The 22,240-nt window shown below is 42.8% G+C and overlaps 1 protein-coding gene across 1 annotated transcript; it reads right to left on the bottom strand.

The window, feature by feature from the left end:
- Positions 1-619: 619 nt before the first annotated feature.
- On the bottom strand, positions 620-8,223 carry GORASP1 (golgi reassembly stacking protein 1). Its single transcript, XM_065744909.1, has 9 exons — positions 8,113-8,223; positions 7,652-7,732; positions 5,879-6,082; positions 4,684-4,770; positions 4,219-4,349; positions 3,526-3,667; positions 2,788-2,932; positions 2,255-2,410; positions 620-1,213 (listed from the first exon to the last, which is right to left on the bottom strand). Exons 1-9 carry the CDS (start codon positions 8,173-8,175, stop codon positions 939-941), a joined length of 1,284 nt encoding a protein of 427 aa, XP_065600981.1. The 5' UTR covers positions 8,176-8,223; the 3' UTR covers positions 620-938.
- Between the last annotated feature and the right edge of the window lie 14,017 nt (positions 8,224-22,240).

Below are 22,240 nucleotides of genomic sequence, written 5' to 3'. Positions count from 1 at the left end.
ACCTCATTTAAGGGCTGACTGCCACTGGGGAAGGCTCTCCTGGAGTTCCTTCCCTGTGAGCCTAGATCCTCAGAAATGGGTGCACATTCGTTTTCCTTTTTTTTCTTTCCTTCTTTTTCTAACACCTCCTTGTTCGAGATGGTGTTTTTGCCTTCACAACCCTTACAGTCGGTATTTAGCAGGTCATTCAGCAGACTGCCATTGTCGCTTAAGCAGGAAGAAAGCATCCCGACCCTCTGATTTGTTTTACATCAGAACTGTACTTAAAACTAACACCAGCCACGGAATATAAAGAACAGATTTTACCCATGGGTACCCAATCCCCTTTCTACGTTGAGGATTTTCACCGTGGTAACTGTACCAATTCCAGTGAAGGTATTCCCAACCAGAAATAGTAAAATTCTGTGATAAATCACTGCCCTGAGAGGTATAAAGACACCCTCATGTTTTTCACTGCTCCTTTCAGCTTTACTATTTGCTGTGTGCCACACCTCCAGAAGCTATTTGCAAACAACTGCAATCAAAATAAAAATAAAGCTACAAAAAGCAATGCAACGCTGCTGCAGCGTGTTGTATCCCAAAGCCTTACTGAATTGTGTGAAAACAGTAAACAGAAAAGCAGAGGAAAAGCTATTCCTTTATCACTACAGTAACTCAGACATCTGACTCCATCCAAGACTCCAATCTCTGACTGGTTTCCACATTAATTTTGCCTTCCATTTGGTGACTTGGGACAGCATTCAAATTCTGAAAGCAAACCAATCTGCTGGACAATATTGGAAAAGACAAAAATATGTATTTCACCTGGATATGTTGTTATCTTTATAGTGTTGTCTATACTAGCAAAATAGAACGGACGTAGTTCTTCCAAGATCAGAAAAATATTCCAAATTAATTTTACAGCATATGGCCACCTGTAAACAAAAGCAGCATCCATTTCACTCGTGCCCTTGTGCAGCTTCTTCCCCTTTCTGTTCACGTGCTGCTTCACCATCGGGTTTCATCTGAGTAGTGGGTAACGAGCTCTCTAAACTGTTTATTGTTTCTTGGTTATTGGGATCAGTTTCTAGTGCTGTCTTTGAAGAAATTTCATTAGGAAGAGTAAAAGAAGGTAAAGACAACGCTGTAGACAGATGATGGTCCAACTCTGTCTGCCTGGTGGAGCCTTCAGGATTCTTCATCATATCTTCAGAGCCCAAAGCTGCAGCGTTCTCTGGGAAATTAAGAAGTAGTTCACAATACAAACTCACACACACCCCAACACCTGACAGTGCCTCTGGCTGTAGTGTGTATCTGTTTGAATGACAGAATTGCAGGGGTTGGAAAGGATCTCTAGAGATACACTGAGTCCAACCCCACTGCCAGTGCAGCTCCCAGCCCAGCTTGCACAGGTAGGCATCCAGGTGGGTCCTGGACGTCTCCAGAGAAGGAGACCCCACCACCTCTCTGTGCAGCTCCAGTGCTCCGTCACTGCACTGTGAAGAAGTTCCCACACACATTTGTGCAGAACTTCCTATGCTTCAGTTTGTGGCCATTTCCCCTCATCCTATCACCACACACTGCTGAGAAGAGTCCGGCCTCGTTGCTTTGCTCCTTAGATATTTATGGACGTGGATCAGAGTCTCTGAGTCTTCTCAAGGCTGAACAGCCCCAGCTCTCTCAGCCTTCCTTCATAATGGAGGTGTTCCACACCTTTTATCTTTGTAGCCCTCCACGGGACTCTTTCCAGGAGATCCCTGTCTTTTCATACCAACATCTCTCTTATAGGCACAGGATGTAGATTCACATCTCCCAAATACACAAGCTGCATTTATTCAGCTCTGCAAAACTCAGTAAAAAACTCAGTAAAACTGATGGGGCAGTAACTTCCAAGAGGTGTTTAGTTATCCAGTCTACTGCATTCTTATACCAGGGAAGGGCTATAAAGTCAAGTTTTTAAATATGTATGTCACAATTAGGATTTCAGTTTTGTTTCTACACCTCTGTTGTACAATTCATTTATGCTGATTTTAAAAATACTTAACTCGTGAGCTCAGTTTAATTTGGATCATCAACATTTTTCAGTTAACGAGAGATGTTTTACAACCTTATTAAGAAAACAAGTCAGGTTTAGCCCATTTCTCCACCTGCTTTCTGCTCCCTGCTTCCTCTCATTTTAGCCAAACCCACTTTCTGATTTTTCTCAAGAACAGCTCACTTCCAAAACATGATCAGGCATGAGTTGGTGCCATTCTGGAGATGAGAATACACTTACCAAAATAAACAGAAGGTTCAGTGTCTGACATGAGCTTTTCGGTGCCTACGAAGGAGCCTGCTGCTGGCATGCTGAAGGAAGCAGAGGGAGAAAGGCTGGACACGTTTGTTAAGTCATTGAGCTCAGGAAGTGAAATGCCAGACATGTCGAGAAACCCTGAAGAAAGAAAACGTTGTGACACTTTTTAGATGAACACAAAATTTCAGCTTGAAAGAAAAAAAAAAAAAAGACACGCTATGTGCAGACTGAAATCAATTTATTCAACTCTGTATTCTTTATTAGCTAAACAAATGGCACCTAGAAGTTAGCTGACAGCTACAGAATATCATTTTGGTGAAGCTCACAGCATCAAAATTCTACACTTCTGAAGTCCAGCGAAGTTAAAAACGTTAAGGAAAACTAACACCTCTGCTCACAGTCCTGTATTTAATTCTCAAACTTGTTCAGACCTTTTTGGTTCATTTAAATGTCCTCTAAAGATTTTTATTTTTCTAAAAGGGAGTAGGTTGGAGAAAGCAAACAAGAAAACATACCTGGATCCATAACTCTCTGGAGAGGGGGAGGAGGAGAAAGTGAGTTTTCTGGGGAATACCCACTCGTTTCTTGGCCTGTGGAATGATCCAGGTTCGTAACTATTTCAGAGTTGTCACTTTGAGAAGTAGGTGCCAAGAGTGGAGCCTGGAATAACACAGTAAAATACATCTTTTCATACTGCAAGCATCACCTGAAGTCAACCTTCCCATGAGACACCATTCTGCCTAGGTCTCCAAGTCCAAGTTAAGAGAAAAGAAAACTTGTTGACGCCGAAACTAATAAGCAAGTCACTGTTTACAACTGGTCACAGTGTATCCTTTCAAAGCCAACATGTTCTCTGAACCGCTGACACTTAACTGTTGCAGGTGTATTTCATTTCTTAGTCACAAGGATACTCTAAACCATCTTAGCACTGACCCAGACAGTTGTCATGTCCTCACAACAGGAAGCAAGTATCTGCCACAAATCTATTTCAGTCAACACCAATGAAAGAGTAAGTGGAATATTCACTATTGCACCCAAATACCCAACTACAGTGATGAATACAGAAGGATGCCAGATGGAATTTTGAGGCAATAAAGGCTATTTCTCTCTGTAACTATCCTTCCTGGCCATCTGCTAAGCATCATCAGCTTGTACTTATGCTCTGCTCAAAAATACTGTATTATGAATCTCCAAACAAGCAGAAAACTTTGAAATTCCAGAGGACATGCAATAGATGTCATCTCCTTACATACCTCCGTGTAACCATTAGTAGATGGGAGAGGAGTTCCAGCTTCTGGTAAGGGTGAAGGTGGTTTACTTTCTGGCTTTTTCTTTGATATTATTGACTGCGTGGGAATCCTGTGCAAATAGCCATATCCTATACCACATCCCAAACTGCACAACAGAAGTAAAACAAGAGTTGGAAGAAGTCCTTAACAAAGCTAGTAAGCCTTTTAAATTCTGACCCGAAAACAAAAAGAATGAGTCCTTAAAACGCAGCAGGAAATAGCTGCCTGCATGAATCTTTCCTGCTACTGACAGAAAGCACACAAAACACTGTGCAACGGATACTCAGACAGATGTAGCTCAGCTTTTGGTTAACTGTTTTCAATATCTTCATGAAACATATGATGTGACCCGATTTGCATTTTGTTTTTGCTTCACCAAATACTAGAGCATGAGCATGTAGCATCTGCTAACAAGGAAGTCAGCACAGGTTTTACCATCACTGTCAACTCAACAGGATTAGATCCAGAACACACCTAATACTTCTCAGCCAGCTTTTTTTTTTTTTGTAATAGAAGGATGAACAGTTTTGTGTGACAAAGAAATAAGCCTTAAAGTGAAAACAACAAGCTGTAATCAATGATAATATTCTTAACAAGAGCTCATTTACAGTGAGTGTATAACCTGTCATCACCCAGTGGCTGTCCGCAGATCAGTACCTTCCTTCTCCACCCCAAGCTCCATTGGGAGTCACAACTACCTCTCGAATGGAGTCTGCTTCAGTGTTATAAACCATCAGCTTCAGTGGCTTTCCCTCATGGGATTCAATCAGCGAGAAGAAATCTTCTGACTAAGAAAAGAAATGACAGTAGTTATTAAATGCAAAAGACGAGGAACTAGAAGCACATCAGTATTTGAGGCATCTACTCCAACATGAGATTGATTACAGCTCACTGATGTGCATCAGTTTTGTTCTGTTGCTTTTTTTCCCATATTTTAATAGATAAATGAGTAAATACAGGTAACATTTGCCTCAGCCATTAAGCATCTCAAACATTAACCTCACAAAATCCAAAACAACCACCCCCATAGGTTTTATGTGCACGCAATCGGAGCTATAAATCCAAACACATAAACACAGCAGGCATGAAGACAAGCACTGTGTGAAGGAACATGAGCCCTACCTCCTGCAGGATCTGATCAGATCCAACAATGTAGTCAGTGTAAGGCTGCAGTCCACCTACAGCTGCAGGAGACGAAGGTTCCACATCCTGTAAAGAATGACACCTGTCACCTGCACTCTCAGAAGATGAAAGTGCCCAAAGATCACCATGGAAAGCTATCTCAAAAGACAACAGAAGAAGAGAACATTTGGTCTACAAGACAAAACAGAACTCTTCAAACAGTCCAATACTAGGTGCAACATTGTGCAAGAATACAAGGACCAATTTGAAAATGAGATGTTTTGAAGAGGATAAGAAGCTGCATTTATTACAGGAACCAGAGGCATAGGAAAATACCAGCTCAGTCTTTCCTAGGCTGTTCTACACTTCCAGCTCTCCCTCCTGCTTTTAATTTTTTGGTGCTTTTTGTATGTGAATATTACTTTGACAAAGTGGAGCCAAAAGAAACACCGATCGAGACAGAATCCTTTCTTTTCTTTTTTTTCACTTTGCCATTGTTTCTTCAACACAAGACTAAGTGCCCTTCTTTCCATCACACAGTCTGCATGGTCTGGTTGGACTGGGGTTCATTTTGTTCTTAGTGGCAGGCAGCACTGACAGACAACAACTCGTCCCTGTTCAAACAGCTCTGTTTGAACCCTGTTCAAGCATCCAAGACTGTGCTCCCCTCCTCTTTGTGATTTCAGCACTGTGCTTTTGTACACAAACTACTCTCAAAAAATATACACTAAAACAAGGTTATAGGAACAGCAGAAGCCACCAGGAGACAAACTGCCTGCATCTGCATTCTACATACAGTGACACTCTCATGCATAAGGACCTGTAAATCCTTATGAAAACATTCCTGGAATACCTCAGACTACGAACTAGCAATCCTTCTATAAATGGCATACCTCATTAAACAGAACACACGCACACACAAAAAGAGCAGATAAAAAGTTTCAACTCTGAATAGTAAAACTGAAGGTTGGTGGCCCTGCCTGTGGCAGGGGGGCTGGAACGTAATGATCCCATCCAACCCAAGCCATTCTACAAAGCTACAAGACACTTTTTGGATGTTTACCCTCTAGATTGAATAAATTCCAGCAATGAAAAAATGTAAACTGCTAACTTAGAGGAAGTTTGGAAATGGCCATTTACATTCTGTTCTTGGCTCAGCAACAATATGTCAGACAGGCAAAGGATTCTGACTCACCAAAACATGCCACACGTGTTCGTTGGCCCCCTGGAAACTGCAGAACCGTACACTGGCTCCGAGAAGGCCTTGTCCTCCCCACATGTTACTGGGGATCACCTCCACCTCTCTTATTTTCATTGTTTTGATGTTATACACCTCCAGTTTCACTGCTTTTTCAGCATTTGCCTTCAGTAGATCTTTCAGCATGTTGTTTTCTTTATTCTGTAGAGCACAGAAAGACATACATATGGTTAATGTTATTTCTAGTTGCACCTGTAACACAGATGCCATGCTTGTGGAACAATCTGAATACCAAGAACCAAAACAGCCATTAGACTTCATGTCTTACAATCAGTCCAGCAGCAGTTTTCTTTTATCCAGGAGCAGCCTGTGCTGTCAGCTCACATCCTTCTCAAAAAGTAACTACTAACATTCAGTTTAATCTTACTTTCCTCTCCTAAGGGCTGGTAAGTGAGGAATGTTAGATCTTAACTACATAGTTGCAACAATAAGTGGCAATGCTTCATGGCTGATTAGTACTGATTCCTGGATGACACACACACAGCTGAAGACGTGAGCCTTCCAAACCAAAGCAGTATGTTAAATGCACAGAATTGCAGGGGTTGGAAGGGACCTCCAGAGACCATGGAGTCCAACCCCTGCCAGAGCAGCTCCCAAGCCCAGGTTGCACAGGTAGGCATGCAGGTGGGTCCTGAATATCTCCAGAGAAGGAGACTCCACCACCTCACTGTGCAGCTCCAGTGCTCCATCACTGCACTGTGAAGAAGTTCCCACACACGTTTGTGCAGAACTTCCTGTGTTTCAGTTTGTGGCCATTTCTCCTTATCCTATTGCCACACATTGCAGAGAAAAGTCTGGCTTCGTCCCATTGCCTCCCACTCCTTAAATAGTTTTAGATGTGGATCAGATCCCTTCTGAGTGTGATTTTCTCAAGGCTGAACAGCCCAGGTCTCTCAGCCTTTCCTCATAAGGGAGGTGTTCCACATCTTTTATCATCTTTGTGGCCCTCTGCTGGACTCTCTTCAGGAGATCCCTGTATTTTTTGTACTGGGGAGCCCAGAACTGGACACAGTTCTGCAGGTGAGGCCTCAGCAGGGCAGAGTAGAGGGGGAAGATCATCTCCCTTGACCTGCTGGCCACGCTCTTTTTAATGCACCCCAGGATCCCATTAGCCTTCTTGGCCACCAGGGCACACTGCTGGCTCATTGCTGACCTGTCATCCACCAGCACACCCCAGGTCCCTCTCCTCAGAGCTCCACTCCAGCAGCTCATCCCCCAACATGTTACCGGCGCATGCAGTTATGCCTCCCTTCGGCGCAAGACTTTCCACCTGCTCTTGTTAAACCTCATCTGGTTCACTCAATTCTTCCTCAGTAGCCCACCATACAGGAACTGCGTGTCCAGCCCCAGAGCATAAGCAGACAGGCCACGTGGCAGTTTTCCTCCTGCCCACGACTCTTTCCTATTCTTTATCAAATGCTGCATCAAGTTTACTTAAACAAATGTTGTGCTCTCACAGCTGACTCACCAGCTCAATATTCACCTTGAGGCAGAAAACACACATCCATGAGCAAACCACAAGCACACAGTTAACATGTTAAGAAGCCAGGGCAACTGGCTTCCACAGCACTCCTCAGGTTTTGTTTCACTTTTTTAATGCCAAGTACAACATCCAGTACGACATCTTTGGCTTCTATCTCTCGTGATCATGATACCCCAGGAAAAAAAAATAATAAAAAAAGAAAATAAAGTTTTAGAAGAGAGCCTTACCAGCCTGGTATGTCCTATGGCAATGATGAAGTCAAAGAAAGGCTCCAGCCCTCCTTGCTGAGCTGGGGAGTTCTCCTGAACCTACAAAACATATATATATATATATATATATATATATATGTATGTATTTAATCACACTTGGATGGGTTAAGCGACAGAGAGTTAATTATTACCTGGAGTCAATATTTACTTTTTTTTTTTTGACTGAACCAGAAATGAGGTAACGAGAGACACACCTCACAGCTGCGAATTTATATATATACATACATATATACATATATGTGCACACACATCATATCAATCCAGGCTTTTCCTCCACACTCCTCTCTGCCTCAGCGCAGCGTCCCCAGCTGCAGCACCACCATTTTCCCTTAAGCGTTCCTCCCCGCGGAGGCGGCGCGCCGCCATTACCCCTCCCCCACTCCCTTCACCTCAGCGCCCGCCGCCCCGCGCCGCCTCACCCCGTGTACGTGGAAGCCCTCGGCTCCTCCGTCCGGGAGCTCGGAGCTCGAGCCCAGCCCCATGCCTGGCAACGCGGGATGAGCCGCGTCTCACAGCCGCATCCCCGAGCTCGGAGCACGGCCCCGCAGCCCTGAGCAGCGGAGCGCCGAGCGGAGCGGGGCCGCCCATAGCGACGCCTCCGCTCCGCCCCGCTCCCGCCCGCCGCCATTGCCGCCCCGCTGCAGCTGAGCCGCGAGAGTGCGGCTGCGCGGCCGTGGGGGCGGGAAGCGCTCGTCAGCAGCCCCCACAAGGACAAAATGCACCAAAGTCGTGGAATTATGCACAGTAGTGAAAATAAGGAGCAATTCCAGAACTGTGAAAGGGTCGTGAAAGATTAGGTGGGCAATAAAACCGCAGTTATAACGAAGGGTGCATAAACACAAAAGGATACGTGTCAGGAAAAGCTCTGACTAATTGCACGTGTGGTCTCTGAGCTGTTGGGCATCAGCCCATAGTGAGATCTGGGCTTTACAAAGAGCCATTTCAGCAATCGCTAATAGCCAAAAAACCCATCCACTGAGAATTACTGTAGAAGCAGAAGGGAATAGTAAGGAAGACGCTGGTGAATTGACATATGAATTCAGTTTTCCCATGTCTTTCTCCCATTAAAAACAAACAAATAAAAAACAGAATCGCAAAGATTGAAAAAGACCATGAATAATATTTGAAGGTATCACATACAGGGTTTTCTTAAGCTTCTTCGTTTGGGTGAGAAATAATTGAAGAGGGAGAGAGCATGGGCTACAAAGTCATTTGCAGTACAGGGGAAGTAGTCAGGAGCTGAGTGTTTGCTCTCATTCGATTTTTTAACAAGGGAGCTGTTGAAAACATGAGGGCACAGGTTCAAAGTAAGCAGAAGGAGGTGATTTTTCATGTAGCAGCTCACTGAGTTCTGCAGCTCCCTACCACAGGAGGCTGCGATGCCAAGAGTTTATTTGGCCCCAAGGAAGCATTGGACAAGTTCAACGAAGGAAAACCTGGGGAGAGCCAATAGGTACACAGAAACCCCTGCAGCAACAGATATTTTCCATACTGAAACCATTTGAGAGTTGAGAGAGTGTTGGAGGGAAGTATTTTTCATGCTTGTCCCAGTCTTAGACTTCGCTGAGCTAATTGTAGAAGAAATCTAGAGATGTAGATATGTTGTGCTATTTTTTCTAACTTGGTAGATTAAATAGTATCAATAGAGTGCTGCTGAGATTGCAGAAACATCAAATCTGCCCAGGACCACAGTCTTGTAACACATTTTCATTCATTTAGGAGGATAATCTAATCCATGTTTATTCAATACTTGAACAGCACCTGCACGTTCAGTTTGTCAGCTTAAACAGAGCTTGAAGGCTCCATACGTTATTAAACACCGGCGTTGCGTAGAATTCATAGTGATCATGTTACAGCACGGTGATGAGAAGTCGAGATTTATTTTCATGTGTATTTCATGAAGTAGATTCGGATCTACATTAGAGATTTATGATGACTAGTTGCATGAGTGTTTCTAGAAAGTCAGCGTGAGAGTATTCTGTACCCTATGAGGAAACACTAACGAGTAGCTATTTCTCCTATCAGAGGTGATACTTGCTAGGGATACAAAGATTCTTAAAGACACCAAAAACTTGCAGCCTCAGTGCTCAGCAGCATTTTGGGCTGAGCAGAATGTCTCTCTAAGGTGATAGAAGATTGGTGTTCTATATCAGTGAGGAACTGTATGCTATTTCTCAGTGAGCCTTTCTGCGAAGCAATTTGTTTTTCAAAGATATGGCTTTTGAAAGGGGATGCTTTACTAATCTACTTTCTAATCTAACACTGTAGAGAATACTGAAAAAATCCTCTGCATCTGCAAGCATCGTGTATAAATGGTTGGATTCGATGATCTCTGGAGGTCCCTTCCAACCCCTACAAGTCTGTGATTTTGTGATATAAACCTGGGGAAAACTCTTTCCTTCCTTCCTCCTATTCTGATAAGTAAGAATGTTTATGGTTTGTTTTTTTTCTCCAGTGGGATAGTAAGTTCTCGTCAGGGGTAAAACTCTTCCCACAGGTCTGCTTGGATTTGGTTGTCATTTTAGAGCCACTTTGATGTAATGATATGCCAGAAGCAAGTAGCCTGGTGTTGAAAGGCTTTCTGAGCAGTCTTCCTCCTTCCATTTTGAAGGGATTCTGCAGATATGGCAGGACTGTCTGCTCACATTCAGGACGTGGTACAAAGGAAACCCACCTGTACACTAATGTGCTGCTCTGTAACTTGTGGGTGACAATTGTTGTAAAGTTTCTTAGTAAGTGTGTTTTGAAATCTCACTCTCTAAATGTTATTCTGTTAATTGCTTATTAGATACTGAAGATAGGACTGTATTATCATCAATAAATGGCCAAAAGTAACACGTGAGGTATTCTCCAAAACACTTTATTAGCAGAGGATTTTCCTTTCATAATAAAGTCAGTACGTGATAAAAAATATGGCTGATTTTGTGAAGTAAAATGTCAGGCTGGAGACATGAAAATTGGCAAGCCATTAGCAATGCATTCTGACTATTACAAAGTTTTAAATCACTTGAAATGTGTCACCTCAGTGTTATGGCACTTTGGTGTTATGGCATTTTAGAATTAGAAACATTATGGCATTAAAAAAATCTGTGTGTGGTCTTTCCTTTCGTGAAGGAAATATCATTTATCCTCCAGCATAATGGAACTAAAACAATGTGACACGTAACTGACAGATTCTGCAGAGTGCTGTAAACTTTAAATGCTTATTTTTCCAAGTCCTTTGTGTGCCTTGCAATTACAGCTTGCTTGCAGAATCAGTCTTTTCTAAAGGTTCCTGTGTAAACGAATGTTAGTAGGTGTGCTGTTCATTCTAAAACAGGCTTACATGTGTAGATAGATTGCACAAAGCTGAGTTAGTCATAGGTTTCTTTCTTTTTTCTTCAATCAGTGGAGAAAAACAGGCACTTCTAGGGTGTACCCTTACAATAAAACATATTCCCCCCATTGTGTAGTTGTCCAATATGGCAGAAGAATTGCATAGCATGAATAAATTTCTTTGACTTCTTTCTTCTTGCTTTCTGTAGAATTCATCAGAAATTGTGTATCGTATAAGATTATGCACTTCAGTTTTAAACAATAGATTTGCCCAGGTCTTCAGTCATACCTGTTTATACATCTTAGAGGACAAGGGCAGGCTGCTCATGAACAGGAATAGTGACCATATGGTTGTCTGCAGGACAATGCAAGGCAGGGTTTTCATATGTACATCATACATAAAAACTTTAAATGATCATCAGTTGAGTCTTGCCATCCTGGAGAAGCATATATAAATGTATTTCTATATACAACTAGGACAAAGTTCAGCTGTAGCCAGTTCTGTTGATTTTGTTGTTTCGAGCTCCCTGTCTATTCACAAGAGGGACTTTGCATTCAATACAAATAATATATTGATGTTCGCTGACAAATAAAGTTTGGGTGTTTCCAAAGCTATTCAATTCAGTGCAGCAGTGCAGCATCGCAGGTTTAATAGTCCAACTTGTTTTGTTACTGAGACTTGCAGAAACTAAGCAAATTGTTCATTTTCTCAGTTTCTGTACCAGCATGCCAGTGCTATCACAATTACTTGGGTTGCTAGGCTAAGGTGTTTCCCGTACAAACAGATATCTTGGAAATACTCCAGTATTTAAGCTGCATTCGGTGAGGGAGGTGCCCAGCAGGCTGAGTTGGTAACAGGCAAGCAGTAATGCAGTCCTGAGTACGCTGAAATAACTTGGATTGTATTTGGCTCAAATTACCTTAAAGCTTCAGAAGTGAATGGGCCTCCTGTAATCTCTAAGTCAGCCCTCTGGGGATGTATCAGGTACGTGGGGGCATTTAAATTGGCTGTGTCTAAGTGACTATGTAACTTCCAATGGAGCCTAAAGGAGTATTCTGGTGATAAACTGAGGCTTTATGTTGAGAGGCAAACTGGTGAGCCCTCTAGGTTATGTTTCCCTAGTCACCTGGTGGCCCTTTACTGGGCTTGTTCCAGTATGTGAGTGCCTTTCTTGAACTGGGGAGAACCATGCTGGACACAGTACTCCAAGGAGTCTAACAGCTGTTTAGCAAAGGGGAAAATAGCTTCCCACAACCTGCTGGATACAAAATTAAAGTGGTTATTCCATACCAGAGGCTAAATTTGACTTTGCTGAACTATGTGACATTTCTGTCAGCCAATGTCCAGCCTGTCCAGGTTTCTCAGAAGCCCATCAACCACTCACCCTTGTTGGTTAATATCTGCAAATTTAGTGAGCACACACATCTAGCTCATCAGTAAGAACTATAAACCGTAGTGACCTGAGGCATGCCACTTGTAACTGGCCACGGGTTGGTCCTGACAATCCACCCAACCACTTCATTATCTAGACATCCAGTCCTTAATCCCCAGTTTGGCTACTGTCACATTGTGCAACGTCGGCTGCTATCCTCCCAGACAACTCACTGTGGAAGACATTGGGTTGCCTTTGGTAAATCCATACTGACTGAACTTCTTGGCCTTCCTGACTTAAAATATTGCACCATAGCCTCCATAATGACTGATTTTAGGCCAATCAGCTTGTAGTTCCTTCAGTGCTGAGTACGTAGTTCCTTTATCTTCATTGTTGAAGATGAGTGTGATTATTTTGCTTCTAACTCTCTTGGTTGCTGTGACTCTCTAAGAGTGTAATGTGGTGGTGGGTAGCTGCCAAAGGGGTGAGGCTCAGGACAGCTGATATATACGAGGATGTTCAGCCCTTCTGTCCAGGTGTTCTCCAGCAAGGAAAAACACCCTCCTCTACTCTACTCCTCCTGGCAGTGAAAGCAGGTTGGAATCTAGTGGTATGTTCAGCATGGACTGGTTCAGTTTACAGTCCTGCTACTGTTGCAGGTGGAGTAAAAGAAGGATCAAGCTGGTCTGGGGAGGGAAAAGCATGGGAAAGTAGAGGTGTAAGGAGTAAAAAGTGGTTGGTTGCCTGTGAACAGGCTGTGTTCAGTATGCTTGTCTACCCGTGCCCTGCATCTCATCAGCACAGTCTCATTAAACTCCATTTCAATCTGTTCTCCCAGATAAGAGGCTCTTCATGGTGAGTGTATGATGATCTCAGTGCCAGCAAGTGGAACAGAATCTTAGGTCATGGGATTTTGTGTCCATAGTGCCAGAAGATGGAGCAAGCGAGGGTTTGTATGTGTATCAGGAAGTGGCAGGAATTTCCATGCAAGCATATTTTTGTTTAATACACTTCATCTGCTTGCAGACAGCACCACCCTTGGTAACTTTAAAAGTCCATCAGTCCTGGGGTGCCATAGTGAGCTTTTCATACTGAGAATTATTCCTCAATAAAATGCAGTGATTAAATGCATAGCTGCACTTACCCCCATCACTGTCCCTATATATTGTGTTGGAGTAGTAAAATGTTTTAACAGAAGTGTTCATTGAAGTGAACTTAAGAATGGAAAGGGCTGGGCCAGGAGATGAGGAAAACTACCTATACGATCCACTAGGAAAAGCCACGATACTTCAGTGGTAGTTTGTCATTTTACAGGGATTCTCTGTCATGCATGCAGATTTGAAATTAGGCGTGTAAGCTGTATCATCTTTCTCATGAACAAGCACAGAGTGAAAGATCTATCCTTGTGTGTGCATTTTCATATACGTGAGAAATATGCTGTGAAGAAAAATATATGTTGACACTACAGTCCAGCAGCCAGGTTCTCCCTGCAGATTCTTCCCTACTCTGGTTAATATGTTATTTATACAGAACGGAACAGCTGGAGTGGGGAATCGCTGAAAGAGATTGATCTTATAATACCAGAAGCTGAGTGTTTGGGACATAAATCTGGTGACTGCCGCATGGTGTCGTCTGCTCCTTTGCACAGTCTCCTAAAACCATCCAATTCCATACCTGCCTGATTCAACTTTCTAAAATGACAGAGAAATAAAAGAGCAAAAATGCAAAGAGTTTTTCCCGAGCTTAGTGAGGCACATCATTTTACCACCTGAAATGAAAACTCCCAGAGCTGATTCAAGGCACCTCAGGGCCATGTTGCCAGGAGTGGAGTGATAACAAGTAACCCTTTTTTTTTTTTTCTGTACCAACAAGCTGTTAGAGCAGCCCAGGCGTGTAGGTAACATTACCCTTGGCGCAGCTGATGGAACTTGCCCAACTCATCAGTTTTGTGTTATGTTAAGTACCCGTAACTGAAGAGCACAGGAGCCAATACCAGACTGCTGTATGCTGCTCTAATTATAAGTTATCCTTGCCAGTTGCTCCAAGCAGTTCCTTCCAGACTGCAGTTGTTACAGAAAATGCTGCTCTTTTGGAATATTGCTCTTCATTATTTATTTTTTCATTATTTAATTTGTTGCCAACACTGTAGTGCAGGTGTATCTTTGTGTATTGTGTTAAGCGACATGATTAACATCTGTTATGACCAATCTCTTTCACTGTCTCACAAAGGGAGCCCTGAGTGTTTAGTAAAGCTCTTCACTTTGCTAGTGTTTTAGGGTGAGATTAAGAGCATCAATTTTGACATTTCAGATAGAATCTTGGAGAAATGTAAGCATCTGTCTTCCAGAGTGGGATTTGAATTGGCAGGCTTTCAGCAACACATGCCATTGATGGTGTTTAAATTCATTCAGCACCTAAGCACGCGTACTTGATTAACTGCAGAAGCACGCTTTCTAAGCGTATGAGCAGAAGCTGGGTACTTATGCAGTCATGATTCAGTGCAAGAATTGTAGTACAGGGAGAAAAGTAAACAGCAAAACCCTTTCTCCTCCAGGACTTACTTCCTCCTTCCTTAACATTTTATACAGTTGCTGCCTGATTTATCTGTTCTTTAAATGGTTGACTTTGCATTGATGTATGTATATGAACTGGAAAAAACCCGTTCTGTAAAACTGTAGGAACTCTGAAACTATAACTGAATGGATGTCATACAAATGAGAACACCTGTATGCCCATCAATACGTTGTAAAATAAGTTGTATATTTACCTAAAGAGATTCATACACTTCCTATTGCTTATAGTTTTGTATGTAAAGGTATGCTGCAGGCAAATACTTCAAAATGTTATAAGGTGATCCTTTTTATAGGTAAATATGGTAACCTCATATTGAGAAGACTGGCTGCTCTCTATTCTTTTCTCATAGGTACATCACAATCGAACTCTGAGATACTTGAACAAAGCTAGAAAGAGCAGTGACTGGAGCCAGGAAGATATCAGCAATATGAGATTGGTCTAAATCCTCTTGGACTTTGGCTCTTCGAGTGCCACATAACGGCAGTTTTTCTGATGGACTGTTTATAACTTACAGAAGTGTTTTTTCTGCTCTGATGGACTCGTCTGTTCCTCCTGTTGTTCTGAGCCACGTTTTGTCTCTGTCAGTTCCAAGACCTCTGCCTGTAGAGAACGACAACGTGATTTTTCTGAACACTCAGTCAAAATAACTCGTAGGATAATTCAGTCTGGATGCACCTCAGAACATCATGTAGCCCAACCTCCAGCTTGCTCAACTTTGTCAGGATTACGTTGCCTTTTTGGAAGAAAGTCAACTATCATCTCAAACAATTCTCTATGCTTTGCAAGATAGGGTATCAAGACTGCTCTCTGGAGGTTTTCCTGTGCGCTATCATTTAACTGTCAAGTGCAGCACCTTTCTGCAGAGTCCTTTACAGTGCCCAGACCACCTTCTTACACTTTGCAAAAGACGCAATTGATTTGCCACTTTTAATGAGTAAGTCTCCAGAGAGAGGATTTTGACATTTTGTATGGCAGCACTAGACTTCTACATTTCTTAATTGGAGCTCTGTGATATTGCTATGATACCAAAAACTAATCAGCCATTAACTCCAATTTCTGTGTTTTTTGTTTGTTTTCTTTTTCCTGTGGATTTCCTTCACCTACAGTCAGTCTTAACTCGTAAATTCAAGGCTTTTCACCCTTACACGGAGCAGCTTCCCAGTCCTAGTGCTCTAACTCCCCTCTCTCTGTTCACATATGACCAAGAGGTTCACCTCGTTCACCAAGTGTATATGTAGAGCACAGAGCAAAACTCAGACAGTTCCCCTGGGGAGCTCTGCACTAAAACAATGTCTGAAGTGGAGGAATTCAGAAAACAGCTGTAATTCATCATCTGCAGTGTAATTTATTTCTCCTGTGGGCATTACAGCACAGCCCAACATCAAAGCCACTCAGCTGCAAAATGAGTATACCATTTGCATTGCTGTAGAATACAGATTATGGACAAACAATTACTCAATCTAAATGGCATGGTGTCCGAAAGGAGAATAAACAGACAACAATGTTCTTCAACAAAATTGTATGTAGGAACACACAGAGAATCTTTGGAATAATAAATTAGCAGTAGAAAATGAGAGAGCTGGCCAGGAGTAACAAGGGTGATGAATGTAGTGGGAATGAGAGAAGAGACTGTTTGGCTAAGAGGCCACTCTCTGACCTCCTAGCCAAAACTAACTGGGAGCTAAAAATGATCTATGATGTAAAGGGAAAAAGTGTTCAGTGACTTAAAAAAGGTTTCAGTGATAAATATCACAATGAACTTTTGTGGCTTTCAAGAAAATAGAAAGGGTTGGTTGAAGAGGGCTGATGGAATTACACAAGAAAAAATCCTGGTCCTACCATGCCCATTCCACGGGCAGCAGATACTGTTAACATACTCGGGTAAATGAACCTTGCTCTCTTTTCCAGTTCATTTTTTTCACTCTTCCTTTTTTACTTGATTATGTCTACAATCATAGAATCATTAAGGTTGGAAAAGGCTGCTAAAATCTTCTAGTCCTACCATCAGCCCATCATCATCATGCCCACTAAGCTGTGTCCCTCATAGGTTCATAGGTTCATAGGTTCATAAGGTTGGAAAGGACCTACAAGATCATCTAGTCCAACCATCCTCCTATCACTATCCCTACCCAACTACTAACTACAGCAAGTGCTGAGAGTGATTCAGCTTGACTCTAGATGTCTGGAATATGACTGGATGAATATTAGCAGAGCGGGCTCCAAGATGTATCTGAGGTTGGATGGCTCCTAGATGATGACTCAGAGCTGACTGAAAGTGTGTGATCTGTGTTGTAAAATTACAGTGTTATGAGAAGGATTGTTCTGAGATTTCAGTGACTCCTGAAGTAAATGAAACACAGTATGTTTTATGAAATCAGAACTGAGAAGTCCTGCTGGGCAATAAAATTGGGAAAGAGGTAGTTTAGATTTCTCTCTGCTAATCACTTTGTAAAGATAGTTTTAAGTTCTCTGCAAATAACTTTTCCTGTGAGGACAGCATCATGCTCTACCTTGACTGAAGTTATTGAAAGAATATAAATCTCTGTGCTTCGTGGTATGAAATGATTACAGGAATTGCAGATAATGGAAATGTAAAGAAAAGAAAAACATTCTTCCATCTAGACCACGAGCATCCAACCTGTTGGTTTGTCTGGACTTCATTGAGTGAAGAGGAATCGTCTTGGGCTGCAGATGTGTAGGCTGCTCCAAAAGTAACGCCTCCAACTTAATTCCGTGGAAACTACAACTGATACAGTGAGCACAGCAACACTGATAGAGTAAATTCTCAGCTACAAAACGCTATTTTTCAACATAGTCACCACCATTAGCTCTGCATTTTTGCCCACTGTGAACAGGAGCCTGTATGCTGTGCTTGTACAATCCTGCCTCAGCAGGGTTGACGCACTGCTGCTGTTGCCACTGCTGAAACAACATCCACCACCTCACTTGTGCACACATGCACTGTTCAGTCTCCATAAACACTCAGCAAACATCAATGAATGTCAATGGGGGCCATTTTTCTGCATGGAGGGATACCATTTCACATTTTTGCTTCATCTTCACTTCCATGTCAGGTGCCATTTTGTCAGTCTGCACCTCTGCTGCCATCTGTAGCACGACAACAGCATGTAACAGAATACTGGTGTGAAGGTTCAGGCTTTTCTGACATCCCAACCACAGCCACCTCTGATGTGGGCCAACATAATACAGTAGGAGGCATTAATTTTGGAGCAGCACTCAGAAGATATATAATATAGTTACTGTATATAGACAACAAAACATTTAAATTTTTAACATTTATGTCTACTCAAAATGGATCTTTTAGATTCCTAAGAGAGACCAGGTCTCTGCCAGCCACAGTGTTTTCCTCTTTTTTTCCCCATAGCCCAGATCTCTGCCTTCCCTTTTGGCACTGAGAGACAGCATTTTGGGGCAGGCAGAGGGAAATGTTTTCAGCAGGGAGAAGGAAGGAGAAAACAGGATCAGCACATCCAGCCAAGGATGAACCACCCTCCCTGTTGTCTAATGCTCTTATTATCCAGTTGACAAAGATCAGGTACATGGAGTAGCAAGCAACTGGGTGGACAGATACTTTTCTTGGAAGGGAATGCAACATGTGCATCAACAATTATTGGCTGAAGCGCTGGTTAACCCTATTTGGGTTTTAAATTGATCTGAGAGCACTCAAATTCATTGGGTGCTATTTCTACTGCACAGCCCAGTGGGAACTACGCAGTGTGGAGGTGCTTGGGTAACCAGGGGCTGTGCCTTGAACAGGTTCTTGCTTCTTCTTGGTTATGTTTTGTTTCTTATTTTCTTCTTCCGTATTGAGAATATTTTTGATCAGTTTAACAAGTTCTGAGCAGAGTAACATTAAGCACAGATTTAGACACAGCTTCTTATCAGATATGCTAGTATGAAAAAAAACACACACAAAAAAAAAGTGCTTGGAAAATTGCTACCACTTCACTGAAGATGATTCAGTATCTTGCTCCTCTTGGTTGCCTGAGTAAACTGTAATTGGAATATTTAAGCTGGGAAAGGGTGAAGCTCTCAGCATCTAAGTGGTGTAGATTACAGGATATTTGTTTTTTCTCCCCAGTTAATGTGCCAGCACAAAACCTGATGTGTTAGTTGCACTGATTGAAAGGGATTTTCTCTGTGGAGGGAACAAGATCTCCATGAGAAAGACCTGGTAGCTCTCTGAAGAAAGGAAAATTGGCCAAAGAAGGGGTCTTAGGTTGGTAAGAGCACGTGTTGTTTCCTGGTCATTGTGGTGGGGTTGTAGAGACTTCAGGAAGCAGATGTCAATTTCACTTTATATGACCTGGAAGACCACTCATGGTGTTTTTCAACCACAGAAGCTTTAAGGACAGTGATTGTGGTGTCAGCAGATGCAGTGAAAGGGCTTAACCAGAATACTTTGATGGGGCTGATGGTCAGACTTAGTGGGTTGATGGTTGCACTGGATGATCTTAGTGGTCTTTTCCAACCTTAATGAGTCTGTGATCCTTTTGAAGTGGATTTCCCTAAGCCAATACATAACCTTTTGTGGGGGTATTTAAAGCACTAGAGGCATCTTAACACAGTAATGAGCAAAACCAGCTAATGTAGAAAATGATGAACACCATGTAAAAAATATCTGGGATGGTGTGGACAAACTTCTGCAGCAGAAAATATGGACATATGGAAACTGTGTGTGTAAAAGCTCTGTCTCCTCATTTAGAAACTGTGTGTGTAAAAGCTCTGTCTCCTCATTTAAAACATAGGTGGCCATCTTTTCTCATACTCAGATGCTGCAATGGTCTTTTGTGGCTCCATCAAAGGAAAGTAGTATGTTTGATTGAAAAAACATAAGCAACTTCATGGCTCAGTCCACACTGGTTTCAGGTTGCCTTGTGCTTGCCATGAAGCCTGGAGGAGGCCAGCAGAAGGGTGGCTGCAATCATTCCCAGCTCTGTGGTCTCTTTTTCAGGTTTCTTACATGGAGCCACTCCACCCTTCAAAGCCACACATTTCTGCATGGCCTGGGAGACAAATACTTTGTAGTTTCATATATATGTATATATATATATATGTATAAATGAAGCCTTAAAACCTTTGTTCTCATCCTCATTCTTGCTGCTAGTGCCATATCCTTCTCACCCTCTGAGTTTCTGGTGCTATTCCTGCACAGCACAGCTGAGCGTCTTGCTGTGCACTTAATCAAGGGAATGGTAAAGCTCTCTTTGCTTTAACCTTGACTTTCTGCATAATTGCTGACTTCCTGGGAGTGGAAATCAAGCTGATTGCTGATTTACATAAGAGGAGGTACATTTGCATTAATGTGAGCACTTGAAATGGATTCGCATCCTGAAGAACCTACATAGGGATGTGGAGGTGGAAAGAAGCTCAGGTTTCACAGCCCACAGACCATGTCATACACTTTGCTCTGCAGCAGGTCGTATGTGCACTGCACAAATGGTACAGCATGACACCAACACGCAAACAATCTTTCTTAATTACCCGTGGTGCAACAAGCTGATCTTTCACACTGCTTCAGACAGATGCAGAGATGCAAAGTGAATGCTCCGTAAATGATCTCCAGTAAATTGTCCCCGATTGCAGCAAAGACATTGCCTCGCTGCACCTCTCCTCTCCTGGTGGCTTTGTTGGGATAGGAGTGCTTCCCACTGAAGGGGATGTTTTACCTAATAACTGCCTGTTACATTGCTGGCTGGGGGCTGGTTAGTGGTAAGGGGAAAGGAGTGCTGAGTATCCCCTCTGCTTTCAGTGGGATGAGCTATACAGGTAAGTCTGAGCTCACTGTGGTATTGGTGAAGGGAGGCACCTGAAAACCCTAGAAAGCAGTGTTTGTCTTTCAAAGAACAGCAGTACCATCTTCTAGGAGCACACAGGACATCTCTCAACCTCCCCTCTCCCCTTGGCATGAGGACTAACATCTGGGAATGCAGATTTTGGTTTATCCCTTTTTTTTTTTTTTATTATTCCACTTTAATCAACTGAAGTCTTGATTCCCCTAAGGGACATACCAATGTTTTTGCGAAATCCCATGCCTGTTTCTACTCCCTAAAAGCCGCTAGAGGGCAATGGCAAACCGGAGGAATACTTGATGTGCTTATCACCAGCTCCCCGAGAAGTTTTGTGGGCTGATAAAACGGCATGTATACAGCCTTGCACTCTGCCCTTCGTGTTTGCTCGCAGACACTCGGATAAGCAACCGGGAGCTGCTTTCTGCCTCCATTACCCAGAGGTCCCGTTGAAAAACTGATAAACTCTGCTTGCTGCGGTGAGCACAAGTGAAAACGAAACCAGCAGCGCTTTCTTCAAGGTTTGCAATAGGACCAGAGCTGTGTTTGTAGCTCACTGCTTTATCAGGCTGCCCTGGACAATGTCTCTTCTGTATTCAGAATTTTGTCAGTTGTCCTCTTCTGACACAGGCACACACACACAAATAATGAATTAGCTTTCCTTCCCTTTAATATTAGTGTAATATTAATATTAGTGTATGATTCTCACTCCTTTTGAGACAGCGTGTGTGAATTCTACTGCGATACCAAGTTCAGCTGCTTAACTTCTAGATCTGTTAGACTCACTAATAATGCAGTAATAGCCCTTGCATTTTGCTTACGAGCCAAGTGAGAGCAGTACCCTGAGTGTACGCGATCAAAGGTTTCAGAGAATGGTTTTCTGGACCCTTTTCCAGAACCCACTTGGATGCTGAGAGGTGAAGGAGTGCAGTCCCTGCTGGCTTTGGGGTGCCCGGTGCCTGGGGTTGGGTCTATCTCTATGTGCTCGGTGCCTGAGCCACAAAGAGGTTAAAGGATGGCAACCACGAGGAGAAATGTTAGCTGCAGCTGCAGGAGTAGGAGAAGCACGTGTTAGAGGCTGTTCAGAGTCATTATCACGTCCCCAGCACCAAGAAGGAGCCTTTTTTTTCCGGGTTCCTATGACAGGAACAGCTTGTGCTGCTCAGCTGTGATTTATGGCATAGGACAAGAGGAGGCGATGGCCTGGCAGCACTCACGTGGCATTGCATGTGCTTCTTCCATGCCTCCTTGGTATTCAAGAGCCTTGCTTCTGAGCGCCATAGGAAAATCTGTAACCTTACTTTGGACACCTATGGAAAACACTGTTCTTCCCACAGGATTTACTGTGTGAAGGCACTGAGTCTTACAGAGATAGGATATTCAGTAAGACAGGGAAAACACTGTTGGGTACCATAATATTAAATATCATCATACACTCGTCAATGGAGCCCTCAGTCATGTCACAGCTGGATGGA

Source organism: Cyrtonyx montezumae, unplaced genomic scaffold, assembly GCF_038088225.1.
Source record: "Cyrtonyx montezumae isolate F1298 unplaced genomic scaffold, pur_monq_1.0 scaffold_32, whole genome shotgun sequence".
Lineage (NCBI taxonomy): Eukaryota > Metazoa > Chordata > Aves > Galliformes > Odontophoridae > Cyrtonyx > Cyrtonyx montezumae.
The sequence above is the reverse complement of the archived record's forward strand: the minus strand, read 5'-3'. Positions and strand labels throughout refer to the sequence as shown.

Bases quoted from the DNA above. Each gene is read 5' to 3' on its own strand.
- GORASP1 (XM_065744909.1), bottom strand. From the start codon at position 8,175: ATGGGGCTGGGCTCGAGCTCCGAGCTCCCGGACGGAGGAGCCGAGGGC. The intron at 6,083-7,651 runs GTAAGGCTCTCT...TGTGCTCTACAG, and splicing joins CCATAGGACATACCAGGCTG to AATAAAGAAAACAACATGCT. The intron at 2,933-3,525 runs GTATGTAAGGAG...GTGTTATTCCAG, and splicing joins CTACTAATGGTTACACGGAG to GCTCCACTCTTGGCACCTAC.